The sequence below is a fragment of the Crassostrea angulata genome, chromosome 9 (assembly GCF_025612915.1).
Source record: "Crassostrea angulata isolate pt1a10 chromosome 9, ASM2561291v2, whole genome shotgun sequence".
In the NCBI taxonomy this organism is placed as follows: domain Eukaryota; kingdom Metazoa; phylum Mollusca; class Bivalvia; order Ostreida; family Ostreidae; genus Magallana; species Magallana angulata.
Window position 1 is genome coordinate 28,313,622 of NC_069119.1, and position 14,062 is coordinate 28,327,683.

Below are 14,062 nucleotides of genomic sequence, written 5' to 3' on the forward strand. Positions count from 1 at the left end.
TGATAACCTAGAAAAAGGACAACACAACAATAGAAGGATTTGCTCCGATTATTAGACGCAAAAATATTCATATTGCAAGGAAGTAATAACGTGCGACTGTTTTAATCCTTCTCCTTTTAAAATGTGTAGAAATTTATGTTTTAATGTAAGTGGACAAATTAAATATATTATATAAGTATTTTGGACTTTGGAAACATTGAATCTTATGATCATAAGAGTTCATGAACATTAGTGAAAAAAAAACGACACAATAAAACGCATAAATAGCTTGACAAAACGCTAATTGATAAAAATATGCTTTGTCTGTCACACTCGCTTTCACACAAACGTTAACTCACTGCATGGTCTGTGAGGTAAGTGTCACTGGTACATGTACAACTAAAAGTTAATTTGACAGGATGATAGCCCTATGCACTGCAAAGAAATATACGTATTTCAAACCGCAAACATTGCAATAACTCTTAAATTAACATATATCTTTGGTCAGTAAACATGTTAATGATCATTGCTTAAAAAAAAAAACTTTTAAAACTACGTTCTCGTATAATCTAGAGAACTTTGGCATCGATCAATTTATGTTCCCAAACCTAACCAATCAATAGTGTTATTGAGCAATACCTTTAAACACAATGGGGCGTGTTGCATATCCTTTTCACAAACCTGCTTTTTGCATACCCTTTTCACGAACCGGCTTATTGAAAAAAAAAAACTTTAACAACCCTATTATGCAAGTCATGGCAGGTTCATTTATTTAGCATAAACACAAAATTTGTCATCAAAATTTGCAAGTGTACATGTTTTAAATACAAAAATACGTTATTTAACGTTAATGTCTTTTCACAATCTGATGTAAACAATAGCGCAATGTAGTCCTAGTTGCATGCCTCTATGTTATTTTTTCTCTTAATAGAGTTAATGTTTCAGTTCACTAGTTGATGACTTTAGTAGAGTCATTGCTTTTTTCCAATTAAACCTACGATAAAAGAGAACTTTGCTGATTTTGCAGTTGTTTAACGTTAATTTCTCTTCACATTCTGATGTACACAATAGTTCAATTTAATCCTTGATGCATGCCTCTATATTGTTTCACTCTAAAGTAGTTATAGTTTCTGTTTTTTCATTTGTTTAGTAATTATACTTCCTTTGTAATTCTTCTGTATGAAAAATGGGTCAAAACAGAAAATAGACCAAAGTGCATTAAATCATTATGTCATACGATGTTTACTACAGTAATTTACCCTGCTTTCTACGCACTAAGTTTTTAGCATAGAAATTTAAATAGAACGCATAGCTCTAAAATAGACACACACACAAAGGTTGATCTGAAAGTACATGGAAATCCACCGCATAAAATCCTTGCATAATAGTTCATTATGTTCAGAATCCAAAATGTAGAATATGTAAATAGGATGCAAAAATACATGTATCAGCGTATTTCTTCAATTTTTAATGTTTTACTGATCAATCTAGAATGATTAAACGATTAGCCAATTATATGCTTCACAAGAGTCACATGACCTGGGTGCTTTATTTTTCTATAAATTGCGTCGAAATATAAGCACTATTTAGTGCATTATTTGCAAAGATGACCGGTGTAGTAGAAAAATGTCCCGTTGCAGAGAATTTACACAAGGACGACGTAGGTAACTTCTTGTTCACATCAGAATCCGTCGGACAAGGGCATCCAGGTAAAAGAAATACCTACAAAATTAAGCAATCATAAATTTTTCTATGCATACAAAAAAAAAAGAAAAAAAAAAAAAGGGTTCTTTTCAGTGAAGTCTTAAATTGCAGACAAAATCTGCGACCAAGTAAGTGATGCCATATTGGACGCCCACCTGAAACAAGACCCACACGCTAAAGTGGCATGTGAGACTGCAACAAAAACTGGAATGATACTGGTGTTTGGAGAAATAACATCGAAAGCTGTTGTTGACTACCAGGATGTGATACGTAGCACCATAAAGAGAATTGGATACGATGATTCGAGCAAAGGTAAAATCATATCCTTAATAAGAGCATTCAAAGCAAAAGTGAAGCAACGTTAAAATTCACGGAGACTGATTGTACATAATTATATTATTATTTGGGTTTAATCGAACGATTTGAATACAAGACTGACTATGTTCTGATTGCTGTGGAAAAGGTATACGATGAGATGGCCTTAAAGCATTAAGAGCTGCAATCTCCGTGTCAGATATTTCTATTGTGATTGTTTTTTACTGCAAAAAATGACCCCACCCAAACCCCCTCAACAAAAACAAACAAATTAAAAAACAAACTCAAACAACCGATTATGGGTCATGAACTTTTACTTGTGATATTTTCGTAGAAAATCAAATAAAAGTCTTCGATTGAAGAAAAATTGCACCATTGTTGTCTCGATTAAAATGATTTGATCTATGACGCCAATCAGACAAAAATATCTTAAAATAAAATCTATAAAATAATTTTTTGGGTGTTATTTTTCATAAATGTATGAATTATTCAGAATTATCAAGATTAATGGCATTTTCTTGCAGTAAAACAAAGTTTTATATATAAAAAAACCCATATGGCTTTAAGCTGCACAATAAAATGATAGTAGTAAAATTAGCTATTCTGGCTATTTTATTTTGTTTAAAGGCTTTGACTACAAAACATGCAATGTATTGGTTGCTCTGGAACAGCAAAGTCCTGACATTGCACAGGGTGTGCATATTGACAGAGAGGAGGACGATATTGGAGCCGGTGACCAGGTATATAAATATTTGTTATTGTTAATGTCTAAATCTAGAATGTTCTGGGGTTTAAAAAACAAATCATTTAAATGCCTTACATCACGACACATATATATGTATTCTCAAAAATGTGAAATCTTTTAAAGTGGTCGGTATTAGTGTGGATATAAGTACATTATTATCAAAATACTTTTACTGGTTTAGAAATTTCAAATTCTACAATAATAGACCCAAAAAATACTATAAAAACTTTTTGTTTAAGTAAAAAGTTTTAAATCTCCGGCTGGCTTCCAATTCATAACCTACAGGTTCGTATTGAATGCTCTAACCTACTGCGCTACGCTGTTAGATGACAATATTTGGAAAGAAAATAACATTGCACCTGATTCTATAGTTTATTTCGATAAATAATACGTCACAATATGGAGGTGTTCCATACCGCCTCAATGTTTTATCACTGAATTGAAGGCATTTGTTTCTTATTTCCTAAATAAGGTTTATATAACTTTAAATAAACTGCATATTTTTTTTTAAAGCCAATGATCATCGATGTATATGTACAACTCTACAATGAATATCTTAATATTCACAGGGACTTATGTTTGGATATGCTACAGATGAGACAGAAGAATGTATGCCCTTGACTCTTGTCTTGGCACATAAACTGAATGAAAGAATTGAGCAGCTTAGGAGATCAGGAGAGTTAAAATGGGCAAGACCAGATACAAAGACACAGGTAAACACCCGAGAAACTTAAAGTCCATTTATTAATGAATCATCATGTACTTCAAATTTGTACCACACAATTCATCTCTGCCATTCAGTAGCTATAGAATGAATAGTGACTGGATTGTTACTAAAATGTGATTTAAAGGTTACCGAAAAGTTACTTAAATGTAACTGAATGTTAGTGAAATAAGACTGAATGACATTCTTCTGCATGCAGTCACTTCCGAAGAACATTAAAATAACATCACATGTTTTTAAACTGTCAACCTTTAGGTTACAATAGAGTACAAATATGACCAAGGAACTTGTGTTCCTCTACGAGTTCATTCAGTTGTGATCTCTGCTCAACATGATGAAAATGTGACTTTGGATCAACTAAAAAAAGATTTAATGGAAAAGGTTGTAAAGTTTGTGATTCCCCAAAAATACTTAGACAATAAGACGAAGTACCATATGCAGCCATCAGGGAAATTTGTGATCGGTGGACCACAGGTATTCTTGTTTTTCCTCATCTTTTAAGTCAATGGCAGTTCATAGATGTTCATTTGATAAAAAAAATGTCACGGAAACTCGCGTTTATATGAAACTACCACAGTGACTATAATGTTTTATCATGGAAAATCGCATTTATATGAAACTTCTATTATATTGTTTTATCTTGTTGTTAACAAAAATTCGTTTATAAAATGTTCAAACAAAGGGAGATGCAGGTGTAACGGGTAGAAAGATAATTGTTGACACGTATGGAGGTTGGGGCGCCCACGGGGGAGGGGCGTTCTCCGGAAAGGACTTCTCCAAAGTGGACCGTTCCGCTGGGTACGCTGCCAGATGGGTGGCGAAGTCTCTTGTCAAAGCTGGTCTGTGCAAACGTGTGTTGGTTCAGGTAGGTGGTGATGTCAGGTGTAGTCTGACTGCTTCAAATGTAGCCATTCGATTTCGTACATATCATTGTTACAATAGAACTTAAAACATATTTATGTTATCTCATCAATGACTGATGTTTTTGGGAAAGTTCATGTTGGATAACATTAATTTTTTATTGTATAGTTGAAGATGCTATTTTTTTCAATTTGAAAGTTATCCTATGCCATTGGGATTTCTGAGCCGATTTCCATCACAGTGTTTAGTTATAACACATCAGAATATCCAGAGGAAAGACTCCTGGAAATCATCAACAACAATTTTGATTTGAGGCCAGGAAAAATTGTCAAGTAAGTTATCAAATAACTCTTATTGGAGTTTAAGGGTGTTGGACGATCCACACATTACTCATTAGATCTATTTTAACATATCAATTAGGATATGTTTGGTCATAAACGTATTTATCATTTAAGAAAGAAACAATCCAAATATTTAATTTCTAAAATTTGAACATTTGCAATAACTTTATTTATTGCTCTTCATCTAATTTTACTAATACCGCCCTTTGAAGGACCTCATTATGGAAAAATCGTTGTTATTCAACAGGGAATTGAATTTGAGGCATCCGATCTACGAAAAGACAGCATGCTACGGACATTTCGGTCGTCCAGAATTCTCATGGGAAGTCCCAAAGAAGCTTATCATTTAAGTGCTGAGTAAAAGTATTGTGTACAATGTACACGTGTTTAATGATTATTTACAGCTAGTATTAGCTTCACTAGTATTTGATAGATAATTGTTTGATTGAATATTTATTTATTTGGTTTTGTGTTGCTTGTGCATGTGCGTTTATCTGACGGATTTCACTAGAAACATTTGATTGTACGAATATTGAATGACGTTGTATTGTGACGTTTTGACATATGCGAATACCCGTTGTGCAATCAGAAGATTGAATGGTCGTGATATTAATTGCAAGATGTGATAGAACATTTTATGTAATGTCGCCTAAACATCGCAGAGGCCTGAAAGCGTAGCGTTTTGAACCAGCATTTTTCCTGAAAGCGGCATGTTTCTGTCCCATTTGATCATTTTTTCAGAGGAGGTAAATAAAAGTGACTCTATCTTAATATTTTCTAACGACCATTAGTCTAACGCAATCAATGGCTAGGAGGAAAAATGACTGTCTTGAGAGTCTGGTTTTTTACTTCACATCTTTATTTTCCCATACAAGAGTAAAATAAACACAAGTTCTGGTACATGTATCCAAAAAAGACTCGGGAGATATTCAGTAAATGATAGTAATAGTTTGTGATTTTTGATTTCTACTTTGTATTAATTGTAGAATAAAACAATACATATCTAATACCTGGGTTTGTTGGTGTTTTATAACATGTAGTAACCATGTCCACGATTAAAGATCTGAATTGAACATATTTTAATGTATAAAATAATTATGAAAAGGATTAGAAACACGTTTGTACAACTTAGAGTTCTTCTCCTCAAAGGTCAAAACCTATTAAGTGAAAGGTCTACAAATTTATGAAATTTAAGAAATATGATTTCTTTCATTGCTGCTTTAGAAATAAACAAAGATAAAATGGATTTTAAAGGTAAACACGTTAACAAAATTTCGTTTCAAATCGTAATTTCAAAATCGACTGCATTGCCGCAAAATGTACATTATTTCTCTTGTTTAACATATAATAAATACATGTATATAAAATGCTAGCAGTGTCCTAAAAAGTATTTTCCTTGTTCTTGACATCTCATTTTAACTAATATTATTTAAGTACCCGAATTACTTTTAAAATTATTCCAAACAGAATATCATGAACATTTTCTCTATTCTTGCCTTGAAGTAATAAAGTATGGGATAACGATGTATCAAATCAATTATAACATCATTGTAGATCTAGCACTAAAAGACACTCTGAGATAATTAACAAAATCTTGACTTTGCTTAAAAATGTACATTATTTTAATATTATCTTGAGTTCATAATAACTTACTGTTTTTGCACACACGATGTCTTCTCCCGATTCAGTAACACCATAAAATATTAAATGAAACGACTTAAGCCATCAATTTAAATGATATTTTAAATGAGTTAATGTGAAAGCAGCACCTATACATATGTTCATGTCAAAGATCATCATCATATAACATCAGGCCTAAAAAATATCTTTATGAATGTCTCGTTCACGATCGTCTATGTTGATAATACGCAGAGGCAAGCAACATTTAATAACAACTTGTCATTGTTAACACTATACAGTTTGAAAATACTCGGAGTTTTTCATATGAGTATCATAACAAAAGATGTGTCTTTAAGTACCTGAATCTTTTCACATCTTTTCACATCTAATTATAATCAAAATTTGAAATTAAAATTAAGCTCTCTTTATGGTAAAGAGAAAAAGATGAATCCCACCATGGTGTTCGAAATGTTATCATGCCTCTTTCTCTGTAACCTTTAAGTTACTTTTGTCTAGAACCTAATTAACATGTATCATAAGTGTTCAAAATCTAGATAATAATTACCTGGATGATTTTAATTTTAGTTGCATTTTTGAGGGCATAACATATTTTCTTTTGTCAAATCTAAAGATAGTTATCAAAATGAAAAACAGTCTGACATTGTATTAATAATTAGTCAATCTCACAATAGAAAAGATGATTCTCACGGTAATATTAATTTGATAAAAAATTGTTTGTTTAAATTATGATCTTGCAGCTGTCAGAGAGAAAAAAGTAAATGATCTATGTTTTAGTTTTAGAAAAAATCCTATCTTGTAAGTATTAATCTTTCTTAGGATTTATAACCTTTGTTAATTATTTTTGGATATTCTCTTAATTGAAGTTCTAATAAGTAACTGTTTCTGCCTTTTATTTAACCTCCTATTCCAACTTAAAATTCCGTCTCAAGTTAAAACACTTCAGCTATCAATTTAAATGATGCCCTAAATGAGTTAATATTAAAGTGTGTATCACATAGCACGCTCTCCATTTAATATATTTTGAATTATTTTCAACAAAGTAAATGATTTCAGAATATCTTTCTTGTACTAGATACATCATGACGTCATAACTGATTTGATTTGTCGTTTACCATACACTATAGAGAAAATGTCCATAATATATTACTTACACTAGTTGGTAGCATCAATATGTGTACATATACATATAGAAAACATCTACGTTGTATACAGTATGTTTCCTGTTCTAAAAGCAATAAATCATATATGAAGAATTATATATATATATAAAATTAATTCTTACAGACAAAACTGGATAATAATGTAAACACGCATCAAAGAATTAAATTAAGAACACTTTATGAATTTTAACTACGTGTAATCAAAGCTACGCAACTCTTGTAAACAATAACAAGTGCCCTTGAATGTTACTATTACGCATGACGATTCGAAAAAAAAAATGATTTACTGGTTTTACGAAACTTACTGGGATTTCTCTTTCCAACGAATGGTGATGTAAACAGGAGATTTCAAATCCATGTAAAGAAATTGTTTTTCTCCAAATAGAAGTCGATTTCATCAGATCCTTCGTCTGTATGCGATCTGCTGACTTTAACTGTTTTAAGGCATACTCTACAAAGTGGCACAACCTCAGGTCAAAAGCAATTTCTTTGCAAGGTGAGGATTTTCAATGATTCTCCATCAAAAATTTTTTGTAATAGACTGGACATAAATTTTGCACTTTTCATTTCACTGACCTTGAACTTTCCCAAATGACCTTGGGTCAATATCTTGATAAACCCTCAGGTGTTAAGCTATCTTTGTTTGAAGTATGAACTTTCAATGTTTCTCCAAAAGATAGATTTTTCACTTTTCTTTCCAGTGACCCTGAATCTGCAAAAAAAAAAAATGACCAATGCTCAAGACCAGGACATATTTGTAAGTCACATGCACTCTTTATATCAAACTGTAGCTTCTAGTCATTTTCCATTACAAAATATGGCCTTGACAGGAATATGCATTTTTTAAAATAATGACCTTTAACTCGAAAAACCGAAATCGGGTCAAGTTCTTGTGAAAAAAGAACGTCCAATGTATCACTATAAGAAAGGTATAGACTGAATAAACTTTTTATGTTTTTTTTATCCGATTCCTTGAAGTTGCTTATATGACTTAAGTTAAAATCATGATACATCCCAAGTTCAGAAACAATCTTTGTGGAAAGTCAAATGTTTCTCAATAAGGTATGTATAGATTGGAGACAAATAATTAACTTTTCTTTCTGAGACGTTGAATTTGCTCAAATAACCTTGGTTTAAAATCATGGCACACCCTCAGGTAAAAAGCAATCATTATGCAAATAAAAGACTTTCACTGATTCTCCTTAAAAGAGATTTTTAAAAGACCGGACACAAATTTTGCATCTTTCCTTCCTCTGACCTTGAACGTTCTTAAATGGCCTTGGGTCAATATCATGACACACCCTCGCGTGAAAAGCTATCTTTGTTTGAAGCAAGGACTTCCAATGTTTCTGCATAGAAAGATATAGACCGGCCACGAATTTTGCACTTTTCTTTCCAGTGACCCTGAACTTGCAAAAATTGACCAAACTTCAAGATCAATACACACACTCAGGTAAAAGGCAATTATTGTGTGAAGTAAGAACTTCCAATGTTTCTCCATAACAAATATAAACCGGACACGATTGCACAGACGGATGGACAGACGAACGGACGGACAGACGGACAATGTGATTCTTTTATGCCTTCCAAACTTTATTGCATAGGGGAGCGGTGGTATGATAACATACATAGTTATATGATATAGAGTGTATATTAGTGGGATAAATAAATCGATAAAAAATATTTTACCATACCACCGATCGTTTATGTTTAGATAAAGTTATCTATCCATCAGAAAAAAAATCCCCATTACGTTATCCAGACAAAATAAATCGTAAATATATTGAGGAAAATAATAACATATTTAACTGAAACAAAAAATGACTTGAGAAACATCTTTAGCGCCGAATGCCAATTCATTCCAAGCCACTTTATAAAGTATGCCTCAAAACAGTCCCAGTCGGCAGAAAATTGTAAACAACTAGAAAAATGACAACGTATACAGACGGAAGATCTGGTGGAAACGACTTCTTTTTAGAGAAAAACGATCCCTTTGCTGAAGAATGCTGCTTTGATGATATTGGAAACTTTTTGTTTACATCAGAATCCGTGGGAGAGGGGCATCCAGGTAAAGATCATGCAGTCAGTAAAACACTTTATTTAAATGCGTAATAGCAACTTTTCATTGTTTACAAGCATTGCATATATTTGATTCTGCATACTTAACATTTATTTAGGGTTTTAGCTTTATTTCTTGGTTTTGTGTATATATTGTTATCCAGATTTGTCAGCAAGTATTGATTAGTCTTGATCCCTTTTTATATATGCTGTACTGCTTTTAGAACAAGATATATACAACTTCATGTTGTCTAGGTGTAATTAAGAGCACAATAAATGTGCAAATATTAACGCTACTTACTTACATAAGTAACTGTTTACTCCTTAATTTCTTAATTAACGTGAATAACAAGTAATAACAAGCCTTAGCATTGAAAACTTCTATTATGTAATATGCAGTTAATGTTTACATTACCTCACATCCAACAATTATAAACCCAAGGTCGTGTCTTGCTCAAGTTTCTATGTTAAATAATCGGCGGTCTCTAGGATACTTTTACATGACTGAAATTCATAGTTCTAAAACCTTAGTGAAGTGATAAAGATAATGACATATTATGGATAATTGAACAAGATAAAGCAATTCTAAAGTAGTGATGTATGTTAAGAAAAATGTCTATCTCAAGATTCTCGGTACGATTAAAAATATGCGCTTTATTTGTATGACAACATTAAAGGAAATTTTCAATTTTTCTAACTATAGACAAAATTTGTGACCAAGTAAGTGATGCAATATTGGACGCCCATCTGAAGCAAGATCCAAACGCTAAAGTGGCATGTGAGACCGCGACAAAAACTGGAATGATACTGGTGTTTGGAGAAATAACATCAAAAGCTGTTGTAGACTATCAGGATGTGATACGTAGCACCATAAAGCAGATCGGATATGATGATTCTAGCAAAGGTAAGAAATATCCTTTACTAAAGAATTGAAACCAAAGGTGAAACAAGGTTAAAATTCATGAACACTTATCATACATGTATGATCGTTTAGTCTTGTATCGAATGAATTGAATACAAGACTTGCAATGTTTTGATGGCTGTGGAAAAGGTAGATGATAAGATGATGTTAAAGGATAATAAACTGACATTTTCGTGATACCAAAAATGTAAAAAAAAACAACTAAAAAGTCAAGTAAAGTAACAACATGTATATGTATATTGGTTTTGTTTAAAGGATTTGACTACAACACATGTAATGTACTGGTTGCTCTGGAACAGCAAAGTCCTGACATTGCACAGGGTGTGCATATTGACAGAGACGAGGACGATATTGGAGCCGGTGACCAGGTGCGTTACATGACATTTAAACCCTTTACAGTACGATTTGGATTATTTGCAAAACAAGAACTTGTTACCAATAATTCAGTGCAAATTTAAAATGTGACCTATCCCATACGAAAGACCCTGATCTTTATTAAAGGTTTTAGAGTAATATGAAAGTTATCTTCCATTGATCTTGGATATGAATTTGAGATATATTCAACTGAAATTTACGGGTTTCTTCATTAGGGACTTATGTTTGGATATGCTACGGATGAGACAGAAGAATGTATGCCTTTGACTCTTGTCTTGGCACATCAATTGAATGCAAAAATTGCAGAGCTTAGGAGATCAGAAGAATTAAAATGGGTCAGGCCAGATACAAAGACACAAGTAAGGAAATTAAACATTTTATGAAGTCCCTATTTGATATATAAATTGACTGCCGATGACAAAATATTAAAAGAACCGCTCATTAAGATAACGTTTATTATATCCTATCCGTGTCATATTTTTTACCCACTGACCAGAACCTAGAACAGTATGTAAAATTTATGCGAATCTTATTTTCACTACTTCAAAGTTAAAGTGAAATATAATTCATGATTGTTTAAATCTGTGAAGTAAATGTGCTGAAATCTGATCTAAGATCCAACTCTCAATTTTTCATGATATATTAAACAAATAGAAAAATTTACGCTATGTCACAATTTAATCGACTCCAAAATATCGATTCATATTTTTATATTGTGATGAATATTTCATTCATCATTTGACAGGTTACAATGGAGTACAAGTATGACAGGGGAGCGTGCATCCCTCTCCGAGTTCGTTCAGTTGTAATATCTGCTCAACACGACAAAAATGTGACCCTTGAACAATTGAGACAGGACTTAATGGAAAAGGTGGTAAAGGTTGTTATTCCAGGAAAATACTTAGACAATGAAACAGAGTACCATATTCAGCCTTCGGGGAAATTCATCATTGGTGGACCTCAGGTATGCCTAAATACTATCTTATAGTATCTTATATTATATTGGTTTTTGATATGTTTCAGTTCATTTATTAATTTTTAACCAACAAAGGGTGACGCAGGCCTGACTGGTAGGAAGATCATTGTTGACACGTATGGAGGGTGGGGTGCCCATGGGGGCGGAGCTTTTTCAGGAAAGGATTTCTCTAAAGTTGACCGTTCTGCTGGATATGCTGCCAGATGGGTGGCCAAGTCTCTTGTCAAAGCTGGTCTGTGCAAACGTGTGCTGGTTCAGGTAGGTGGTGATGACACATGTTGTCTAATCACTGTAGATTAGAACTAAATTACTCGATTTAAGTTAGAAGGAATCATTTTTTGAGTATAATGTGGTGGTAATACCAGTCGGGGCTCGCTCAAATCCAATAAAGTTCGACCAAAACTATCATCTCTTTATATTCAAAGAATATTTCCTGATTACTTATATTTATAAAATTTTCAGCAATTCTACGATTAGATATTTGAATATAAGTAAGCAAACCCCACTTCCGCCCCAAGAATATTCATAATGTGATTTTTTTCGGACTGTACACTTCAGAATTGATTCTCATTGTAATAACAGAAAAATACACTGGAAAAGGTAAAAATTGTGATAAAAATACTAATTTTTCTAGTTTTGAACTATAACGTGGTCTTGAAAAGAAAATAGGTGTACTTCGCTCTTAAATAACTATTTTATTCTATTTCAGTTATCTTATGCGATTGGGATATCCAAACCAATTTCCGTCACGGTGTTTAGCTATAATACATCAAAATTTTCAGGAAAACAACTCCTTGAAATTATTGACAAAAACTTTGATTTAAGACCTGGAAAGCTTGTCAAGTAAGGCAACGAAATTACATTAAATTTAACGTTACAATTCGTTACTAAAAGTTCTATCTTTTCAAAAGCCATTTTTTTTCTTTTATTAAACTAGATCTGTATTTTTACAGAGATCTAAACTTACGAGCACCAATATACCAAAAGACAGCTTGCTATGGACATTTTGGGCGTCCAGGTTTCCCTTGGGAAGTCCCCAAAAAGCTTATATTTTGAATTGAAGGTGGTATATGCATAGCTTATACTGATTGATACCGATAATTTGTTTGGTCAAAATTTTTGAAATGCAAATGATTAGACAATAATTAAAGTTATTTTGAATCACGGGTAAAAAAAAAATTCAGGTAAATCCGGATCCTAATTAACTAATGAAATATTCTAAAATGGTGAAAACGTAGATCTTATTTAATTTTGACAATATAAATAAAGATTATCTTAAAGGAAGTAAATGAATTTGTTTATAGTTTACAAATAATAATAACTATGGCATGTTCTTTATGGCTTAATCAATATAAAATTTGATATTTATGATTATGACATCTATAAGTACTTAACTTTAATGCAGCAATATAGTTATTGACAGTATCATTACAGTGGGTTCTTATTTGTGTTTTTTTGTAGGTTTTGGTGAATGGTTTGTATTCCTTACTTTGCCTGCACATCTGTCTATTCCATACAGTACTGCATTGGGTACACCTGTCTGTTATCACAGATAAAGACATTTCCATCAATTGTCTTAACTGCCGTACAATTTTCACGTCCCTGTGTATCGTCTTCATTTTTCTAGTGAATGATGATATGATTTTCAAATCCTTTACCGACCTTCCCGGTTATACTTTATGGCCCCGCTGTCACCAACTTTCCTCAAGTCAATACTCAGCCTAAATTCTGAGTTTTTACCTCAAATTCATGCACTTTTTCTATAAGGATTTGAGTTTAGGACTGGGCTGGGTTATTTGAAAAATTTTGATAACGGTGGGGTCAAATCAAAAGAATCACCGGACACATTTAAAGATTTTTTTTTCAAGTAAGCGTTAAGCAATTATTGATCAAAGTCATGGTATTCAAGTTAAACCATACCTTTTGTGAATCAAGATTATATTGTATTGTATTTTGATTATTGAGGATTTGGGCAATCTACAATATTATAAGAATAAATTAACACACGTTTGGTAGCATTAAGAAGGGGTTTGTTTTTCCCTTCTTTTGACATTTGGGTTGACCTTGCAAAGGGAAACAACTTTTGATAAGTGTGGATTGGTCTATAAAGAAAAATACTGTCATTATTCTATTAACATTAAAATTTTTTCAAAAATTGCTCTATCATGGTATTTATGAATTTTATGTTTATATAGTTTGCATGTTGATACTGGTATTTCTTAGAACGGATACGGCCCAACGCTTGGATACAAGATAATGGA

General features: G+C 32.4%; 2 protein-coding genes across 3 annotated transcripts; both read left to right on the forward strand.

The window, feature by feature from the left end:
• Positions 1-1,548: 1,548 nt before the first annotated feature.
• LOC128162545 (S-adenosylmethionine synthase-like) lies at positions 1,549-5,337 on the forward strand. The gene is made up of 8 exons (XM_052825781.1): positions 1,549-1,688; positions 1,795-1,995; positions 2,626-2,738; positions 3,313-3,456; positions 3,723-3,941; positions 4,150-4,332; positions 4,527-4,660; positions 4,917-5,337. Exons 1-8 carry the CDS (start codon positions 1,586-1,588, stop codon positions 5,017-5,019), a joined length of 1,200 nt encoding a protein of 399 aa, XP_052681741.1. The 5' UTR covers positions 1,549-1,585; the 3' UTR covers positions 5,020-5,337.
• Positions 5,338-9,381: 4,044 nt separating this feature from the next.
• LOC128162544 (S-adenosylmethionine synthase-like) lies at positions 9,382-13,964 on the forward strand. 2 transcript variants are annotated; one of them, XM_052825779.1, is made up of 9 exons: positions 9,382-9,538; positions 10,232-10,432; positions 10,706-10,818; positions 11,041-11,184; positions 11,571-11,789; positions 11,877-12,059; positions 12,511-12,644; positions 12,755-12,864; positions 13,263-13,964. In XM_052825779.1, the coding sequence occupies exons 1-8, from the start codon at positions 9,400-9,402 to the stop codon at positions 12,855-12,857; spliced, it is 1,236 nt and encodes a 411-aa protein (XP_052681739.1). In that variant the 5' UTR covers positions 9,382-9,399; the 3' UTR covers positions 12,858-12,864; positions 13,263-13,964. The 2 variants fall into 2 exon arrangements, with proteins under 2 accessions (XP_052681739.1, XP_052681740.1); XM_052825780.1 differs by lacking the exon at positions 9,382-9,538 and adding an exon at positions 9,700-10,126.
• The last annotated feature ends 98 nt before the right edge of the window (positions 13,965-14,062 follow it).

Excerpts from the sequence above, each read along its gene's own strand:
- LOC128162545 (XM_052825781.1), top strand. The coding sequence starts at position 1,586 with ATGACCGGTGTAGTAGAAAAATGTCCCGTTGCAGAGAATTTACACAAG. Across the intron at positions 1,689-1,794 it reads CGTCGGACAAGGGCATCCAG|ACAAAATCTGCGACCAAGTA; the intron begins GTAAAAGAAATA and ends CTTAAATTGCAG. Across the intron at positions 2,739-3,312 it reads ATATTGGAGCCGGTGACCAG|GGACTTATGTTTGGATATGC; the intron begins GTATATAAATAT and ends TAATATTCACAG.
- LOC128162544 (XM_052825779.1), top strand. The coding sequence starts at position 9,400 with ATGACAACGTATACAGACGGAAGATCTGGTGGAAACGACTTCTTTTTA. Across the intron at positions 11,185-11,570 it reads GGCCAGATACAAAGACACAA|GTTACAATGGAGTACAAGTA; the intron begins GTAAGGAAATTA and ends ATCATTTGACAG. Across the intron at positions 11,790-11,876 it reads TCATCATTGGTGGACCTCAG|GGTGACGCAGGCCTGACTGG; the intron begins GTATGCCTAAAT and ends TAACCAACAAAG.